This window comes from Pelodiscus sinensis, chromosome 13 (assembly GCF_049634645.1).
Source record: "Pelodiscus sinensis isolate JC-2024 chromosome 13, ASM4963464v1, whole genome shotgun sequence".
Taxonomy (NCBI): Eukaryota; Metazoa; Chordata; order Testudines; family Trionychidae; genus Pelodiscus; species Pelodiscus sinensis.
This window is the reverse complement of record NC_134723.1, coordinates 42165633-42186265: the sequence shown is the minus strand read 5'-3', so window position 1 is coordinate 42186265 and position 20633 is coordinate 42165633. Positions and strand designations below refer to the sequence as shown.

Below are 20633 nucleotides of genomic sequence, written 5' to 3'. Positions count from 1 at the left end.
CCTTTTAATTATTTTCTCTAATTCTTACCGATGCAAATTTGTGTCCAAAGCTTATCCACTCCTTTTGTACCAGAACTTCAAAACCCATAATTGTTCTGTAGTAGCTGTCTAACATCAACATGGCTAGAGAAGTTAATTGTGCTGTTCGGTCCCAACCATCACTGCAGTGTACCAACACAGAGCTCTTCCCTGAAGACACCTTGTCTGCCACTTGAATAGCTCCTGTCAAGACAAGCTGACAAAGAGGTACAGATACCAGACAATTCAGAAGGTTAGTGTTATCATTCCAGCAAAAAATGATTTTCTTACACTTTAACTTAAATGACTTGGGGAAAAAAACCTGCGAGTTAAATTGATCAGATTTTTCTGGGAGTACAGAAAGCAATTTGTAATTTCTACTGTAAAAAAATTAAGAATAAAATAATACAAGATATGGTTTGCTAAGGGAAAAGAGAACTAAACTCATCTCACAGAAATGTCTCAAAAATGGGATAGAAAATACAGTCTTTACTGAACAGCCTAAAAGCTTTTAAAAAACAGGATTACCACAAGAAATACCTGTGCTAAAAATTACACATTTCATGAATTCATTTTTAGTTGAAAAGTTGAGACAGATGTTATTGCTAAGAGTAAAGGCTATTTCATCTTTTTTCACATGTTTATTTTTGCAACCATCCATTTAAAATGGAAATTCTAAGTAAACAGTAGTTACTACACTAAGGCATACATTAAGTATGAAAATGCACAACCAGAAGGCAAAAGGCCAACTGACAAAACATACTGCTAAAAAAATTCATATGATCATTAATGCATACATTAGAATATTATATTTCCATTACAAGGTAGAGTATGCACACTTCATTTGCAAAGAAAATGAAGTTAAAAAATTAATAGGGGGCTGTGCCACTTGCCACTCTCTCTGGGGGTAGGTGTCTGGTCAGGGAGGAGGGGGCAGGAGCAGGCCAGGGGTGCAAGGTCTCAGCAAAGGAGGGGGTTGGGGGTGCAAGATTTCAGCAGCGTAGTGAGTGAGGGTCTCATCCAAGGGTGTTGGTGATGGGGCTGGTGGTACGGGGAGGAGGGAGGCCACGTGATTCCTACCCCCCTGCTCCCGAAGCACTGGGGGATGGGGAGAGGCTGCATGGCTCCCAGTCGGTCGTGGTGAGACAGCATGGCTCCTGCACACACCCCCATGAGGGGAGAGGCAGCTTGGCTCCCAGCTTCCTCACAAGGAGGAAGGACAGTAGAGCACACAGCTCCCAGCCCTCTGAAGGGCGTGTGATGAGGAGGGGAGGGTGCGCAGCTCCCAACCTGCCAGGGTGCGGGGAAGGGAGAGGCTTCACATTCCCTGGCCCCCCAGAGAGGGGGCAGGTTGCACGGCTCCCAACCCACGGCACCAGGGAAGGGGGGGGAGGGGAGGAAGCAGGTTGGCTGAGGGCAGAGGAGGCGTCAGACAGAGTGCTGCGATGACATCACTCTGTCGTCCCTTGGGGAAAAAATGTTATAAATACAGAGAGATGTAATAAACTTTGCTAGACTAAAATGTGTATGTTTTGAAATTTCAGTTTACTTAAAAATGCAGTAAAAGTTTAATTTTCTGTGTTCGTGTGCTATTGCAATTCACATTTTGTTTTACAGAGTTCATTAATTTAATGTTAATCTTACATTGTCTTGTACTTAATTATTAACTATACATCTGCTCCCCCAAAAAGTGAGGCATGTCAATATTTAAAATGATAAATGTCACTTACTGTTGCTAAATAGGGATATTAACATGATATATTCTTAAGACCAGTACAATACAGACAGAGTTATTAGATATCAGCCCTTCTATAACTTAGTAATTTTACAACCTGACTAATCAAAATTATACCACTTTGTGTGGAGTACATAAATGCTGCCTCTTTTTTGGAAAATAGCATCTGTAATAAAGACTACAAGTCTGATATTTGCAGGAGTCCTAAGGCCAACTATTAACTGCATGTAGTTTCCAAAAAGCAACACAGTACATTTTCAAGGCCATCCAATTCCAGACCTGCAATAAACTAGGATTCTTCAGTAATTATGCAAATTAAAAACAAAATTAATGTAGTTATTTTATAAAAAGCAAAAAAAGTGAAAAAGTATTAGGTAAAATAATTGAAAATCTGATCCCTACAGAATACTGTGCTAGAAACTCACCTTGATATGTTCTAACCAGTGAGTTGATTCCAAACTAGATAGCCAGTGAGATTCTTCTACATTAGGATAAACAATGTCCTTCAACTTTTTTAAAGATTCTCTCATGACATGAATATTATGAATATCTAGGAAGACGAGTTCTGCATTGGGATATGCATCTTCACTTTCATATCCTCCTCCTGTGGCCTAAAAACCAAAAACAGATTTGAAATCTACTTTTAGTTTTCATTTATACTCTGCTGAAATACTTCATTTTTTCAGTCTTCCATCATAGGTCATGTTTTCTAGATGTTTAATAATTTCTGTTGCTCTTCTGTGAACTTTTTCCAATTTGTCTTCCTGAAATGTGACACCCAGAACTGGACACAATACTGCAGCTGAGGCCTAATCAGCACAGACTAGAGCGGAAGAATTACTTCTTGCTTACAATGTTTCTGCTAATTCATCCCAGAATCATGTTTGGTTTTTTTGCAACAGTGATAAGACTGTTGACTCTCATTTAGCTTGTGATTCACTATGACCCTTTCTGCAGTACTCCTTTTTAAGCAGTCATTTCCCAGTATGTATGTCTGCAATTGATCAAGCCTTCCTAAGTGGAATACTTTACATTTGTCCTTATTGAATGTCACCCTATTTGCCACAAATCATTTCTCCAATCTGTACAAATTATTTTCAATTTTAATCCTATCCTCTAATAACACTTGCAACCAGTGTTTCCTGTAAGCTGTGCACTTCTGCAGCCACTCAGGAGAGGTTTTGTCTTTACCAGTGGTGTACAGTCACACATGCCTCAGTGCATATAAAATTTATTCTGCACATGGATGGAAAAAATCCACACATGGATGGAAAAGAGTAGAGGAAGCATTGCTTGCAACTCCACCCAGGTTGCAAACTTCATCAGTACTCTCTATGCTATTATCTAAATCATTAAGTTGGTGAACAGACTTGGATCCACAACTGATCTTTGTGGAACCCCATTTGATGTGTCCTTCTAGCATGACTGTGAGCTACTGCAGATTACTCTTTGGGAAAGTTTCCAACCAGTTATGCACCAACCTTGTAGTAGCTCCATCTTGTACTATATTCAGAAGGGCAAGTGGGGGAGCCCATCGGGGTTCCATGTGCGGCCCGCGTCCGTTCTTTATGCCCCATTCCCCCATGCCTCTCATACTGATCTACTCCTCCCTGCACTTCCAGAGTGCCATGAATGAGCCGATTCTCACCATGTCCCCACTCTTCCCTCTCCCTTCCAGAGCTAGAATGCTGAAAAGCAGGAGGAGTGGGAATGGGGCATGAATAAGCCAATCCATGGTGCTCTGAAAGTGCTGAGAGGGAGGAGCTGGAGCAGGGACAGAACACGGGTGGGAGAGGAGGAAGGGAAGAGGCCAGTCAGAGATTTGATACTGTAAAATAAATGTAATTTTTTTTATTATTTGAAGTTGATAACTGTTCTATTTATATATGAATGATCAAAGCATTTGTACTTGTTTTGAAATATTAAGCCTGCCATATATTAAAGTATTTAATCTTATTGTTGGGGTCATGGTTAGTGCACCTGACTGATTTCAATCTTGCGACCCACTGAGACGTAGGAGGGCCTCTCATGCGGCCCACTCACTAGCCTTTAGTTGCCCATCGCTGTTCCAGGTTCACTCCCAGTTTCCTTCCCAGGAATTATTTTCCTTTCCCTCATCTGATTCATTACCCCGGACCTCCCAAAGCCTTTGCACTGTTTTTGAGGAGTGCAGGAAATAAGTTTCTGTATAGTAGTTTAAATTAATTATTCTTCAAAATTAGGTATCAATACGCTTAATAAGAAATCTATTTATCAAAAAAACTCTCAATGTTTTTTGTTATCTATATTGTTACCAATACTGTAACTGACATGATTATATTGTGTTATTTTGACAACCAAAATATGCAGCAAAACTTTAAAATATTGTGTACAGATTTTTTTTTTTTCATTTATTTTTGGGGCAGACTTCCCAAAGGATTTGTATTGATCAGTCCCCTAACAAAAATGTTTTTAAAGAAATAGTCAGAGAATAAAATATTTATAATATTTTCCCAAAAAGCTGAAAAGTTGTGCAGGAAAATAAAAATAAAAATATGCATTTAAGGTTTGGCATAATCCATCTTTGAATTTAGTCCAAAAAATTTAAATCACTTTTGTAAGAAATGGCATTCCTTCCGCAAGGCAAACCACAAAAGGATTACATGACTGTAACAAAGAGATAATGTTTTGGTCACCCACTAAAATTAAGTGTGCAGTATAAAATGTAATTTGTGGACTTAAATGCAGCCAGTTGAACCAAAGCTTTAAAACACAACTGGATTAAAATCTAGCTAAATTATTTGTGGTAAAGTATATTCCATATACTTGAGAAAAATAAAGCTGTATTTCCTTTTTAACGAGCTATTTCCATATTACCAGCAAATGGACTGCAAAGTTTTTGTTTTAAGTTTTTGAGTTACTGTGGTGCAAAAACATTTTACATAGTTTTTATTCCACTTTTTGGATGCTGAACAAGCCCAACAAATTTATTACACATATTACATAGTTTTTATTCCACTTTTTGGATGCTGAACAAGCCCAACAAATTTATTACACATATTTGCTATTGGCTTCTAAGTTCCTCCACTTCTCTGAGGACTGAACCATGGTATGGTACTACTAGTATTTTGATGACACTGTGTTTAGAAATACCAACATTAAAATACCACCTTTCTACCTGTAAAGAGGTTTTTAGAAACAGCAAATTCATGACAATTGCTTTCACTTTCAGGAACACAATTGTTAAAACATCTACTTACCTTGTTAGCTACTGCATTTACACTGGGTCTTGCATCATAGATAGTCAGTTTTGAGTTCTGTCCATTAGCATCCCTGATAATATCAAGATACCTTTCATCATCTTTATTCCTTTTCCCACTCATACCAACAAGAGGCTGACTGGAACGCATAACAACAGCTTGGCTCTCTGGATGAATCCATGACAGCACCTAGTCACAGGCCATAAAACGTAAGCCAGCAATACATTCTGAGCATGACAATTTAAAGCGTCAAAGTTACTTGGGGGCTGTGCCCCCTGCTCCCTATGCTCAACCCCCCCTCAAACTGGGGAGGGCCTGGAGCCAACGCCGCCCTATCCCCAACTCTTCCCCCTCAGCTACTGGGGAGGGTCAGAGGCCATTCCGACTCCAGCTCTTCCACCCCCCACAGGGAGGGGCCAAGGCTGCCCTGGCATGGGCTTTTCCACCCTCCCCCAGCCACCAGGGAGGGCCGGGGGAGGACAGTTTCTCCCCTCCCCCCGACAGAGCTGCCAGGGAGGGTCCAAGTCCGCCCAGGCTGTGGCTCTTCCCCCACCCCCAAGAGGCCAAGTCTGCCTCAGCCCTTGCTTCCACCAGACCTGGCTCTTTCCCTGCCCCATCAGCCAGCCCCAGCTCTTGTGGCCAGAGCGAGTTCATGCCTGGCTTTCCCCCCAGCCACAAGGGGGGGGGTCTGAGGACACCCAGGCTCTTCCCCACGCTCCCCTCCCCCGTGCCTCCCCGAAAGGCTGAGGCTGCCCAACCCTTCCACCCTGACTAGGGTTGCCAGACGGTCTCCCAAAAAATACCGAACACACAGGCTAAAAATTTGTTGAGGGGAAAAAAAAAAAGCCACCAAAGGGGGAGGCAGCAGAGCCTGCTCTGCAAAGCAGCCACCTGCTACCCAAAGCAGAAAGAGGGAGACAACCCCAGGGAAACACAAGGGCAGGGAGGAGAGGGGGGCAACCATGGGTAGGAAGGTGACTCCCCCATAGGGAAGAAGCAGTAATTCCACCCCAGTCAGTTTTGGCTGAGAGCCCATGGAAGGCGCCTAAACGCAACGACACAGCACCTGCGGGCTTCTCTCTTGGACTATGGCGGCTGCGCGCTTGACTAGCGCTCAGGAGCAGGGACGGGGCTTCTCTCCCCCCCCCCCCCCCCAAGGCGTCACTCCTCCTCAGATGCAATCCTCAGCACTGATTGCGCCCTGCCTCCCAGCCACTCCCCCCACCCCTGCCAGGCACACAACCAGAGTCTCCCAGTGCCGATCGCGAGCTGCCTCCCCAGCCTGGGACACTCTCTGGTTGCATGCAGAAGCCCGGGTGACTTCCAGCCACTTCCCCTGCCCGGCTTCTGCATGTAACCACAGGCTCCCAGCTGGCAGGCGGGGCCGCAATTGGCGCTGGGAGCCTGTGGCTGCGTGCAGAAGCCGGGCGAGGGCAGTAGTTGGGACTCCCCCCGCCAGGCTTCTGTCCGCGCTCAGCGGGAAAAACAGAAAATACTTGACATTCATTGCCCATGTCCAGTATTTTCTGAAATTTTTTTCCAGACAGAGGGCGCAAAAGACGGACTGTCCGATAGAATACCTGGCAACCCGGGGCCTGACCTTAGCTGCCGGGGCGAAACTGCCTGGGCCCAGCTCACTCCCCAGCCGCCAGGGGGAGCAGGGAGGCTGAGGCCACGCCAGCCCTGGCTCTCCTCACCCTTCCCCTGGCTGCCAGGCAAGGCCAAGGCCAGACCAGCTCCAGCCCTCCCTCCCTGCCCTTGGCCGCTCGGAGGGACCGGCTGCAGCTCTCTCCCCAGCTGCCAGGGGGAGAAGGAGAGAGGCCGAGGCCAGGGCTAAGAACAGGCCAGCCCCGTCTCCCCTCACCCCAGCTGCCGGGCAGGGCCAAGACCACATTAGCCCTGGCTCTCCCTCCTTTCCCTCCTAGCCTTGGCTCTTTCAGCCCAGCTGCTGGAGGGGCCAGGCCGAGGCCTTTCCAGGCCTGGCTTTCTCTACCCTGCCAGCCCTGGCTCTACTCCTTCCCCTCCATTCCTTCCCCAGCAACCCCAGTTCTCTCCCCTGGCCCAGCCCTGGCCCTACCTCCTCTCCACCAGCCTCGGCTCTCCCCCAACACCAGCCGATGGGGGGTTGGGCTGGGCCTGGTGGAGGCTGCGTGGCTCCCCTTTCGCCCCCCCCAGCCCGAGCACAGGGAACGAGTATGGGGGAGGCCACACGGTTGAGGGCAGAGGGAGGGTCTGCAGGACGCAGTGTCACTATCATCCTTCAGGAGACGTTTTGGTTTTTTTTAATAGAGATGTTCTTTTTAAACAGTTAATGGGAGGGTTACAAAATTTAGATTTCACTCAACTGGAAGAAATTATAAAGTTAAGTGCGTATTTTGTCTTAAGCGAGGAGTTATCAGTTACTATTTCTAGTAAAAATGTCATTACAAGAACTAGTGGCATGTAAAAATGTTATTCCCCCTTGTGTACATAACTCCTGTGTAGGTCTCCTGAAGTTATATACACATATGCAAGGCCACGTGTATTCTGTAACTGCAGAAGACGTCTTTAATCTCACCTTTTGTTAAATTCTTATGGTTAGGTAAACAATTTTGAAAATGAAAACTAAGCAGACACCAATGCAGCAGTGCCTGCCTGAATTATCCAAGAGCCAAAACAACAATTCAGAGGTGTGAAAAGATCCCATACACTTCAGTTATAGTCCCCACGATTCTGCAACTGCACAATCTGGCATTTTCCCCTCATGTCACTTAATTTAGCATTTTCACTCCATCTAGATTCCTGAAATTGCATTTTCCTTCCCTGCTGCTGCGTTTTTCCAGATTTTCCTACAATGGGGAGCTGATTTGAGTACAGTACATGCTCCTTGCACTGTTCCATTAAACCAGAGAATGGAAGAAGGTGGGAAGTCAGCCCAGCTTGACAGTCTATTAGAACAAAGTCAGAGGACCAAGGGATGAGCCTCTGAAACTGACTACAATGTATCCATTTTCTCTCCTACACAAAATAGGAAGAAGATGCTGAACCACCTTGATAACACTGCAAGAACCTGTCTAGTGAAACCAGGCCCCCTGGGATGAGCATCCTCAAAAATAACCACAGCTGAAAATAATTCTCAACGAAGATTACATCCATGAGCCATAGCTGTCAGTGTTTGTGTGAGGACTGGAAAGAATGACTATTTCATGGTGGTAGGATAAGTTAATTCTACAGAAGAATTGGATCCCATTGTGCAGGCATATATGGGACCGCTCAAGATTTAGATAAGTTTAGCCTGGTTACAAAAAAAAAAAGCACTAAGAGTAAATCTATTCAGTAACCGTAAGCATGGCACGAGATTTGATCTAGTACTTTTTGTTGTACCTGATCATATGAGTATGTCTTCAGCAGAGTGAAAATAAAAACTAAAAAACAAACAAATCAGACAAAATGGTTTATAATGACCTAGAATGTGGTTTATATATGGTTGTAATTTGTTACTCTTTGGTTTCTATTCTAAAGTTAGAGACGTTCTTTTAGGGCTAAATAAAACTTATTTTAATTGTCTAAGTTAAAATATTTCTTCCAAGCTCTTTAAAAAAAAAAAAAAAAAAAGCTGGCAACTCTGTAAGGATACTATGTAGGAGGTCTGGCTCTATGAATAACCTTCAGATTTGTGTTTGCCTGCCAGGTGGTTTGCATGCCTACGAGAGGGATAACATTTGTTATCAATTCTTAAGTGCATCCAACAAGAGTCAGCTCACAAAGTAGTACAGATGGTGGCCTGAGGCTCATGATCTGTCGACAAAAGGGAATGTACAACAGTGGCTGCCATTACTAGGAAAAGGAAATGATAATAGCAAACTAGGGATGGAGGGATATTTTCGTAGAGAAACCAGGAACAGGGCTTGGCAGTCACAGTAATTTAAAGCAAATTTAAGTTATTAGACTGAGACATAAAAAAGCCCCCTCATTCCTCAGGCCACAAGGATCAGACATTTGATGTAAACTTCACATTAATTACTCTTTCAGGCACATACAGTACTTACTGGAATTCTATTTCGGGACCTAAAAGCAGCAACTTTCTTGAGATCATCATCTGTGGCATTATATGGGACTACCAAAAGTGATGGATATGTATCACACAGTCCATAATGTTCATTGATAAAAGTTACTCTCCACTGTTCACTGGGCAGTCTCTTAAAAATGAAATAGAAACAAGTCATATTTTATTTGGTATTTTATATCTTCACACATTCTTCTTTGTACCTATTCTTTTACATGCTCTTATGGCCACATGGTGGCAACAACCTACCAATTTCCCATGAGTAACTATAATAACGGTGAACCAGAACAAATGGAATCTCAGAAGTTTACAGGATCACACAAGACAGGATGCTGCCTATGAGTTCACAGCCTTTAGCAACTACAGTAGATAAACGTGCTTGCCAGTATATGTAGTACTTTTCACAAATCATATTTTAACTAGGTCTTCATGTAGAAATAGCTAAGAAAAAATAGTTCAAAAGGAAGTGAACTATTCAGGGGTCGACTGAAAGAAAAGATTTTTCATACTATAGAGAAACCGTCCTTCCATCCTACCTATGAAAAAAAGGTTCTAAAAAGGGATAATTTGAAGAGAGAAGTAGAGGAAAGCCTTCCCTGTTAATTTTTCTCCTTCTCAAACCATAACAGCTTGAGTCTCATATTTGGTTGAAGTTTGTTGAGGTTGAAGGCGGACTCCTGATTAGATTAGGAAATATAATTGCCTCTTAGCTAAACAGACTACTGATGTAACAGGATGTTACTCAGGAGACTATTCCCCAACAACCCATCAGGGAATTCAGACGGGCTAACAAGCTCCCCATACACTCACATATACACACACAGAGAGGGGTTTGTGTGCGTGTTTGAATTTTTACCTTTTCTTTAGGCCTGGGCCTCTAACCCTCGGACCAAACAGATGCTGCGTGAGTCTGGATACTCCTTAGCCCATCAGAAAATTACAAGGAGAAAATCCAAGAGAGTTGTTACGGAATGTTGTATAAACATGAATTTAAAATTTTTAATGTACTAAGAATTTATGCAACATGTCACCATGAAAGTAGTTATGGTGCTAGTCTTAGATATATTCACCTAATTAATAAGCATGCCGTTTTAATTAAGTATATCATGCCCTTTCATTTGTTGCCATTACATTTTTCATATCAATTCAAAATATGAAGTGAAGTTCATATAAATAACCACTGTAAAAGAACGTGCAGTTTTCACAAATAATTTTCGACACTATCAGAATGGATTGAATTTGTCTACTGTAAGTCTTCTAAATGCCTGTCACATCCTCATCCTCTCTACTTTTGAAGCAGTGTTCAAAATACCCAAAATTAATAAGGAAGATTTTCAGAGTTAAAACCTCTAGATTTTTTAATATTGTATATAAACCCAGTGCATGAAGAAAATTTCAGATAAAAAAACTGCAACAGTTGGTTTATAAAATTCTCAAATGCAGGATTTACAATGAGGAAAAAAAACCCCTTTGTGTTGGCCTATAATTAAATTTACATGCAATATAGACAATTCAGAACCATTATAACTCTTCAATATGTTTACCAAATGATTACAATAGCATGCTATAATTACATTTACCAACCTCAAAGGGGCCTTACTGAGGTTTTTAAAACAATCTTGGAAGTTCCCCCATATTTTGTTTTTATTCTGATTTTTTGTCAGATCTGCCAACTTTTCTCTACCTCTCAAATTTTGTACAAATGTTGACAAACGACCTTGCTATTTTCTGAAATGTCCATACAAAAAAGTCTCTCTACATTTCCAGGTAAAGATATTAACTCACTTGTCTCCTGTATTCAGACATTGGATTATAAACCATCCAACCATTGACAGTAAACTTTTCTTCATTTACAAATGCAAAAAAAGGCTGTAAGGGAGAAAAGACAAAGAAATTTAACACGCAGAATTCCAATTGAAGGCAAGTATGCAAGAAATACCCTCTTGCTCCAAATGATTGGATCAATTTTCTGGTGTTCCTCCTCCCCTTGTATGTTCTATTCTAAGTTGAGGTGCGACAGATGAAGGTAAAACAGAACTTTTTCCTTATTCACAAAATCTCAACTGAAACAATATTAAGTTTGACAATTAAAAGAGTTTTAACATTTTTAAACAAAATGCTTTAAAAAAAAGTAATACAAAGCCTGAAAATTAGAGGGTGGAAACAGTAAGAGAACATTTAAAAAAAATTAAACCAAGCAGGTGACAGTTATTTTAAAATTTTGTACATTCCAGGTAGCTTCATATTCTACTCAAAGCAAACAACTGCTTTACCAATGACTGTCAATGCTATAATTCCTCAAGACTATACATTTACTTGAAGTTGTATAGCAACTTCAGGACAAAGCTTTTAATACTGAGTTGGAAAAGACTTGCTAACTTTTATAAAACCAGGCTTTCGGTAGATTATTCAGCACAATAATTCACTGTGGTTTGGTTCACCTGTTTTAAGAAACATTCATAATTGTTTAGAATCCTCTTACCTAAGTTTCCTAACTGCAATGTCATAGTACCCATTTACTTCCTTGTTTTTGGCCACCTTAAAGTTGGTAACATACTACATAATGCATTGCTTTTAATAATCATGGCAATGATGGTGTAGACTCAAACCACCTCTGTCAATCTAAAAAGTAATGAATCTGTGGTGGAACAGCTACTGTTAGGCCAGCTGGAGCAAGAAGCAAAGAAAATTATGTGATGGACCGAGGACAGGTGATATGAGAAGAAGTGTCAGGATGTTGCCTTGAGATAGCTGTACAACAGCTGTAATGGGAGAAGCGGGCCAGGGCTCCCTCACAGCTGATGTCTAACAATAAGGCAAGAAATCACCTTTCTATTTGTATGAAAACATTGAGACAATAAACTTGATGCTGCAGCATCAAGTCTGTAAGATCTGTGCCATTCACCACCTCCTGACACATAGTAACGGGAACAGGTGGAAGGAGGCGGGGCATCCTGATAAGAAAGAATCAAGATCCGGAAAACAGATTATTGCATCTCAGGAGGCTAAGGAACTCTTCATAGATATGACATGGGCACAAATGTGTATAGGCTTCTTCAGTAGGCAACTCCTTTCCTGGTACAGGCTGTGTAGTAATGAAGCATAGGACCTACAGTCTTCTGTAGCATAAGGCAAACAAGTATTTTTGCATAGCTCAGGTCTGACGTGTTGCAGATGTTTAAATCAAACTGTCACTTATGAGTAAAATATTTAAAATGGAACCCTGCAACAAGAAGAGTGGTTTTCACTTCCTACACACACATTCTGCCTCAGAATGATAAACTTTAAAAATTAGTTATTGCACTTATATTATAATTGTGTGCACTATTTAAAAATATTGCATCCACTCCATTAGAACTGGAAATAACTGCTTAAATGCAACCAAATTACTATTTAGACTGGTATTCTATTACAAATTAATTCACAAGAGACTTGGTAAAGAAGAGAGTTACAGTTTCCCCCTTTATACATTGCAGCCTTCAATACGAGTAAAGCTTTAAATAAACTTTGACAGACGTTCAATGTACTAATTAAGAGGTCTGTGTCTCTTAAGAAAGAGTCCTACTAAAAACAGAAGTGAATATTTGAAGGTAGGAAGAACTGCAAAAATAATTGAATGCAACAAAAACAGCAGCTCTCAAATCACAGAAGTGATTTATATACACTGAATTCATAGAAAATGGTCATTTTTAAGTATCAATTTATTATATACAAAATTTGATACATCTTTCTTAAAAATTCATCCAAAGGCCTACATAACATCACGGAAAAGGATCATTTTAAACTCATGGCTGAACAAAAATAATACTGGAAATATTCAATATCACCTTAAAGTGATCTCTTAAAACATGAGTTTGTTGCTTATTCGAAATGACGCTTCAAACATTTCCCAGTTCAATCACTGAGAAATTAAAGAAGAATGAGCTGTCTCTGGTAGGAATGTGAACAACGAGTCGACTGTTCAATAAGCAAAACACACAAGTCGACTAATCACTCCCCCTCCCTCCCTTGCTGGGGCCAAACCCTGGGCTCCACGCAGCACTGCCGTATTGAAATGCCGCATGCAGCCCGAGGCCAGCTGGTCTGGGCTGCACACGGTGTTTCGAAGTGGCAGCGCTGTGTGGAACCCGGGATCAACTGAGGAGTCCCCCACTAACCCAGGGCTCCATGTGGCGATGCCACTTCGAATGCCATGTGCAGCCTGACGCCAGGCTCTACGCAGTTTTTCAAAATGGTAGTGCCACATGGAGCCAGGGGTTAGCAGGGGAATTCCCAGCTGACTCTGGGCTCCACACAGCACTGCTACGTGGAAACACTGCTTGCAGCCTGGCAAATTGCATCAACTAATCGATTAGCCATCCCTAGTCTCTGGTACTCTATACCTGCAATTAAATATTCCTAAAGCTGATAAGATTCCAGTTAAAATGAAATAATTCATGAAAGTGGTGATTCAATCTAAAAGTAAACAAACGGCTGCCATATTGTATGTTTCACCATTTGAATATTGGAAAAAAATATTTTTAAAGCAGGTCTCTGTGCTCCCAAGCATAGTATGTGTCATCCAGGTTTTAGATATACAAATTCTAGTCCTTTCTCTTGTTAGAAAAGGATGATTGGCCCAAAATATTGGTATACAAGGGTACAAGCTTGCTCACGATGATAGAAAAGGGAAAAAGGAGGTGGTTTTGCCTTATATATTAAAAATGTGTAGCCCCAGGTCCAGTGTGTTTCAGCAGCAGCCTTGGGAACTACAAGTTGTGGACTACAAACTGCGGCATCTTGGGAGAACTTCCTGGTTCCTGCCAGGATGTGCCCTCTGCCCCCAGCAGGGTCTCAGCAAGGACTGTCTAGAAGCAGTACACAGGCTGCATGCTGAGAGAAGGGGCTGCTGAACTGTTTTCCTCTTTATGTTTTTTACAGGTAGGACCAGAAAGGGCTATAGAGCACCCTGAGAGGAGTTTAAGTGACACAAAGGGAGAACCTGGACTTGGTTATTTGGGGTTTAGTTACTGTGGGAGTTGGATCATGTGTTCCAAGGGGGCTGTGTTGTGTGCTGTAAGCTCTGCCCCCAGGAGGGTCTCAGCAACGACAGTGCTAGAAGCAGCACACAGCAAGGACGGTGCTAGAAGCAGCACACAGGCTGAGAAAAGGGGCTGCTGAACTGTTTTCCTCTTCTATATTTTTTACCAAATAAATCCTGTTCCTGGTGGTTTGTCGGAGTGGGTCTGATCTGAGGTGCACTCACACATACACAACGCAGAGCACACCAAGCAACCTCAGGCCTAGGTCCCCTCCCCCCCCCCCCACACACACAGTGGTGTAAGAAGTCACAAGCTTCCCCTGTGCTGAATAACCTCACACTGGGCTAGCCAACAGGAGGGGTTACAAATGTATACACATGGACTGAGGTTGTAATAGAGGAGACAGACTTGGTAAAAGTCATTGATAAAAACTAATGGGTTAAAAAACAAGGGTCATATCACAGTAGGGATCAAATACAAACCACCAAAACAGGAAAAGGGGGTGGATGAGGCTTTAAAAAAACCCAGCTAACAAAATAATCCAATGCACAGGCCTTGGTGGTGATGGGGAATTTCAACTACTTGGGTATTTGCTGGAAAAATAACACAGCAGGGCACAGATTATCTAACTAGTACTTAGAATTTATTGGTGATTTTTTTTTTCAAAACACAGAGAAAGATAGTGGGGGCTGTCCTAAATTTGATTTGACGAATCAGGAGGAACTGCTTGAGAACTTGAAAGTAGAAGGTAGTCTGGGTGAAAATGATCAGAAATTCTAAGGAATGATAAGGAGGAAGAACAGAAAAATAAAAACAACGGATTTCAAAAAGGCAGACTTTAGCAAACTGTGGGAGTGGCGGGTAAGATCCCATGGAATGCAAGACTAAGAGGAAAAACAACTGAAGACAGTTGGCAATTTTTCAGAGACACAAGAGCAAACTATACTACAGTAGGAAAGATAGGAAGAATGGCAACTGATCACCCTGGCTTTATCAGATCTTGAATGATCTAATAATCAAAAAAAGTCTTTAAAAAAGTGGAAACAAGGTCAAAAGATAAATAAAAACAAATAAAACATAAAGGATAACAAGAAAATATTCTACAAATACGCTAGAAGCAAGAATATGACCAAGGACAGGGTAGGACCATTACTCAGTGAGAGAAAAGTAGAAAACGTAGAAGAGGCAGAGGTGCTTAATGACTTTGTTTCAGTTTTCACCAAGAAGGTGGGTGGCGATTGGACATCTAACATAGTGAATGCCAGGGAAAATAAGGTAGAATCAGAGGCTAAAAAACGGCAAAGAGCAAGTCAAAAATTAGAGGTCTTCAAGCCATCAACTCCTGATGAAATGCATCCTAGAATCTCCTCAGTTAGCTCCTTGAGTACAGGCAGTCCCCGGGTTACGTACAAGATAGGGACTGTAGGTTTGTTCTTAAGTTGAATTTGTATGTAAGTCGGAACTGGTACATATTGTAGGGGAAACTCTAGCCAAACATTTTTTTTAGTTTTGGATAGCATAGGGAAAGGTTAACTCCCCTCTAATGTTTGTTTTGCTGTCTGTTCCCCTGTTCAGAAGATTTCACATCTATTTCTGTCCCTGTGACAAACTCAGGACTAAAGGAGTAACTCATCAAATACCAAACAGCTCTGCACCATGCTTTGAGCTAATAGCTTTATTTCCACACACCACCCAGGGTTCTAGGAGGAGGGTCCTTTTTTTGCTAACACAATGAGGCCAGCACTTTGTTTGTTTTGGTGGAGTCTTTGTTTGCCCAGGGAGCCCAGCATGTATAGGGGGAGGAGGGGCGGAGAGGCTGCTTTTGTCTGCTGTTCGGCAGCCTGTTGCTCAGGGGAGGGGGCAGCCTGTTGCTGGCAGGGGGGGAGGGAGGAGGCGTGCAGGATGCGAGGCGGGGGGGGGGGGGGGGGGCAGCGGGCGTGGGGAGGCACTTTTCCTCTGCCCGGCAGCTCTGCGGGATCCCTGTCCCTGTGGCCAGCTGCTGCAGGCAGAGGCCAGTTGGAGCCGGCCGAAGAGGAGGAGGAGGTGGATTCTAGGACCCAGGTGAGCGAGCCCCGGGGACGCTGCTGCGCTCCGGGAGCCCGGCATGTATAGAGGGGAGGAGGGGCAGAGAGGCTGCTTTTGTCTGTTCGGCAGCCTGTTGCTCAGGGGAGGGGGCAGCCTGTTGCTGGCAGAGGGGTGGGGGGGGGCAGCGGGCGTGGGGAGGCACTTTTCCTCTGCCCGGCAGCTCTGCGGGACCCCAGTCGGAGCCGGCCCGAGGAGGAGGAGGATCCTAGGACCCAGGTGAGCGAGCCCCGGGAATGCTGCTGCGCATGTGAGGGAGTTGCCTCACCCCGTTCGTATCTAGGGATCCGACGTAAGTCGGATCCACGTAAGTCGGGGACTGCCTGTATATCTAAGCCATTAGCGATTATCTTTGAAAAGTCACAGAATTTAGAAGAAATCCCAGAATACTGGAAAACCGTAAATATAGTGTCAATCTATAAAACGGAACAACCCGGGGAATTACAGACCAGTCAGTTTAACTTTTGTACCTGGAAACATAATGAAGCAAATAATTAAGTAATCAGTTTGTAAAATTTAAAGGATAATATGATGATAAGTAACAGCATGGATTTGTCAAGAACAAATCACCTCAAACCAGCCTGATAGCTTTCTCTGAAAGGGAAACAAACCTTGTGGATCGGGGGGAAGTGGTACACATTGTATATCTTGACTTTAGTAAAGATGTTGATACTGGGTACGGCTACACTGAGGGGGAAGAGGGTTTCAAAGAAGGTATGCAAATTGTACTCGCTTTTGCGTATCTTCTTCTGATTCTTTTTCCGGAAGAGGCTTTTTCTGATATGTGGCCTGTCTACACGGGGCCAAATGTTGGAAAAAAACCCTCTTTCGGAAACCCCTTATTCCTCGTACAAGCACTGGTTACAAAAACTTCCCCCCGGAATCCTAATACACCGATTTTGGGGAATTTGCTGTCACCATCAAGTGCTTTGATCCCAAAAAAACAGGGGTGAACACTTGAAACCACCCACAGGGGTACCCCAAGCTCTTTTGCCCCAAAAGAGCTTGAAAAAGAAAAGAGAAAACCAACTGCAGTCTGATAGCTGAGCCCTCAGCCAGAGGCATGCAGATAGACCTTCCAGGACACAAGAATCAAATCATCATCTTAAAAGAAGTGATTTTTATTACAAAACAAAAGATAAACTTGATAAAGCGTACTTGATTGCTAGATGCTACAGAGCAACTGAGGAAATAGAATTAAAACAGAGGAAAAAAAACCTCTGGCACAATGCTTAGATGGTAAGGTGGGAGAGCAAGCATAAAAATCACACAGAGCAGTTCAAACCAAACCACAATATAATGAAAATTTACCCCGAACATGACTAGACTCACATTTCCCTGGTACTCCAAATTTTCTCTTTGTTTAGTCCATTGCAATGTCCTGAATTCCATGTGGGATGGAATGGTAGTCCTGCCTGGGTTTAAATCATTCTGTCTCTCTCAACTCCTGGTGTAACTCTCCCACCCAAAGAAAGCAGGGAGGGGACCTATATCTAATTCAAATTTCAACCCTCTATCTCGGCTGCAGATGAAGCCGGCTGCTCGTGGCGGCACTGGGGGCCCAGGCTGGAATATACCCTGGCTCTCTGAGTGCTAGCCCTAACCCCTAAAGCCTCCCACCCCTCCACTACCCCCCAGAGCCCGCCACTGACCTCAGAGTCCCCTGCACCCAACCCTCCCCAGTGCCAACCCCCCATCCCTAAAACATCAGTGCCAGTCCCCTGCCCCTTAGAGTCCCCCACCACAAGACTCCCTCCAGTGCAAGTCTCCTGTTTCCAGAGGCCCACTGCACTCAACCCCCAACCCGAACTTCCCCAGTGCCAGCCCCAGGCCCCAATATTAGCCCCATCCCCAGAGTCCCCCAGTGCCAGTCCTGCCCCCGCAGTCCCCCACTACTAGCCACACCCCTAGTGGCCCCCTGTGTCAGCTCTCAATCCCAGATGTCCCCGTTCTCCAGTGTCAGCCCCCCGCTTCTTAGAGCCCCTCACGCTCAGAGCCCCCCAGCACTAGCCCCGCCCCTGGAATCCCCAGGGCCTGCCCCACTCCCCTCACCTAACCCTCCACTGCCTCTTAGCTGCCAGCTGAGAGCTGCTGCCCAGGTCATGGCTGCTCTAAGGCTGCCATGTGGGGCTCCGCATGTCCCTCCCACTGTGCAGCAAACTGCTCTTCCATGTCCGGAAAGAGACACCCGCCCCTGTCCAGCGCTGGTTGGCTGAGATGTGGGGTAGGACATACCCCTCTCGGCAGCAGGAGGGGAGGAGCTGGGTGCTGTACCGCTGTCCCCAGAGCCATGCCAGCCTGGCAGCCAGCGGGTCGCAGTCCAGCACCAGTTCATGGATCGGAGATTGGGAACCGCTGGTCTAGATAATTCTTAGTCCTGTCATGAGTTCAGGGGACTGGACTGGACAAGCTCTCGAGGTCCCTTCCAGTTCTACTATCTAAACTTTAGGAAATCAATCACAGAAGCTCTTCTACATTTCAAAAGCAGAATCGCAACAGAAGCGGCGCGAGCAGAGACTGCTTCAGTTGCCACTCACGCCACTGCCTGCTATGCTTCCCCTGCTCCCCGCGGAGACGGTGCTGAGGGGAACTGGCTTTTAAGGTGGCACCAGCTCCTGCTCCCTGCCTTGCTGCCTCTCTCTGATAAGCTTATGTTTCTCGGATAGTCAACTAGTGGCTTGCATCCCTACTGTAGATCTAACTGGGTGATCTTAGAAAATCTAGAGCAGAAGTGAGCAATAATCAGCCCGTGGACTGGATGCAGTTCACCTAGGTTAGTCTCTGGTGGGCCACTAGTGCTTTATTTACCTGCACATTTGCAGGTACAGCCACTTGCAGCAGTGCAGACTGGGACACTGCTTTCCGTAGTTCCCATTCACCGGGAATGGCAACCCATGGCTAATAGGAGCTGCAAGTGACCAGACCTGCGGATGTGCAGGTAAATAAAGCATCAGCAGCCTGCCAGGGGCTAACCTGGTGAACCACATCCAGCCTATTATGTGCCCACTCTTGATCTAGACTACAAGCAGTCAATTGAACGGTGCCAAAATCTGCTGTATCTTATTAAAACACAGAACAGCACAACACTTGTGAATAACAATGAAGACACGAAGCGCTGGAAGAGTAGGGAATGAAGGAAGCATTTTGGGCTTTTCAATATATTTATCTGAATTATCCTCTAGGAGGAGAATCTCAGCACACAATACGGTTTCAAAATTAATTTTACGTCTACTATAATATTTTTTATAAAATATGACAGGGTTTCAAAAAAAATGGAGGCTTACTGGGCTTCTGTATTCTTACAATGAAGTTGACTTAGTTATTGCTAAAAGCATATATTGTACATATATCATCCAAATTAAAGGTCTGGTAACTATCACTGCTCTCACTCAGAGAAGAAAAATGTGGCAGAGATTTCTTCAATAAGCTGAACATTCCCCCTTCTGCCTTCCACTTAAGCTTTTTGTTTTTAAAAGACTAGACACTAAGACGACAAAAGAAATTAATTGCTAGTGTTTAATACTGAATAGAATTCATTCTCCACCATCACCTCCACTCCTATCCTAGGCCCTTTTTTCAAAGCAAAATACATAAATATCCAAAGCAGCAGAACAGTTCCAAAAGGTTGAAATCAGTTTCTTTCCTAATCTCTAACAAACAGAGGCATGACTGTTTCATAGCAGTAAACATATTTAAGCCTTTTCTCCATTAATCTAAATTATTTGTATTCATCCCGATAGAAAGACCTTCATTAACTAAGTTAAAGAGTCTTGACTACATATTCCACCAATGCATACCATTAAAAGCAAGGCAAAAAACATTTAACTCATCCCTTCTACACTTGTCATTATACTACTCTCAATGAGAACTGGGCAAAAATGTTCATTAAAATTTTATTCAGCTAAACACACAGTTTCAGCCAACAAGAAACTCTTTGTCAATGTGTGACACTACTGAAACATTCTGATTTTGAGGGATTGGACTCAAAGTGGCCACAGTTGTCACAAGTATCATCCTTATAACTTTTTAGCTCAAGGGTTAGGACACTCATCGGGAATGTGAGAAACCTGAGTTCAATTCCCCTCTTCTTGCCCCCCTCTTCTCCCCCTCCCCCCACTAACACTAACATGGAGCAAGAATTTGAACCTGAATCTTCATAGCCAGTGGTCTAGGGGATGCACCCTGTGATTTCTCCTGGAATTTCACAGTCACTGGGGGTTAGAGCAGTCACCTACGATGGGGAAGACCCAAGTTCAAAGTCCATGATCCAATGGATGGTTTATTTATGCAAAGTGAAACGTTCACCATAAAGATTCTGAAACCAACACAACATTTTGTAAGAAGTCTAAGATTTTTTGCAGTCTGACTCAAGAGTTTTCCGTGTTTGGCTCTGGCAATACAAAGACAGTCAGTTTCTTCTCCAAAGAGCTTAAAACCTAAATAAATAAATCCACTAAGACTACCAAATAAGCAGATGAAAATATTTTCACCGG

General features: G+C 43.5%; 1 protein-coding gene across 2 annotated transcripts in view; it reads right to left on the bottom strand.

Moving 5' to 3' along the window:
* The window catches only part of MTM1 (myotubularin 1), a 71846-nt gene that overhangs the window by 11501 nt on the left and 39712 nt on the right, over positions 1 to 20633 (bottom strand). For both annotated transcript variants that reach the window (XM_075941098.1, XM_075941096.1), the window contains exons 7-11: positions 10823 to 10906; positions 9021 to 9170; positions 4993 to 5181; positions 2179 to 2364; positions 29 to 235 (exon numbers count right to left, since the gene is read on the bottom strand). In XM_075941098.1, coding sequence (XP_075797213.1) covers positions 29 to 235; positions 2179 to 2364; positions 4993 to 5181; positions 9021 to 9170; positions 10823 to 10906 — 816 coding nt within the window. The remainder of the gene's footprint in view (positions 1 to 28; positions 236 to 2178; positions 2365 to 4992; positions 5182 to 9020; positions 9171 to 10822; positions 10907 to 20633) is intronic.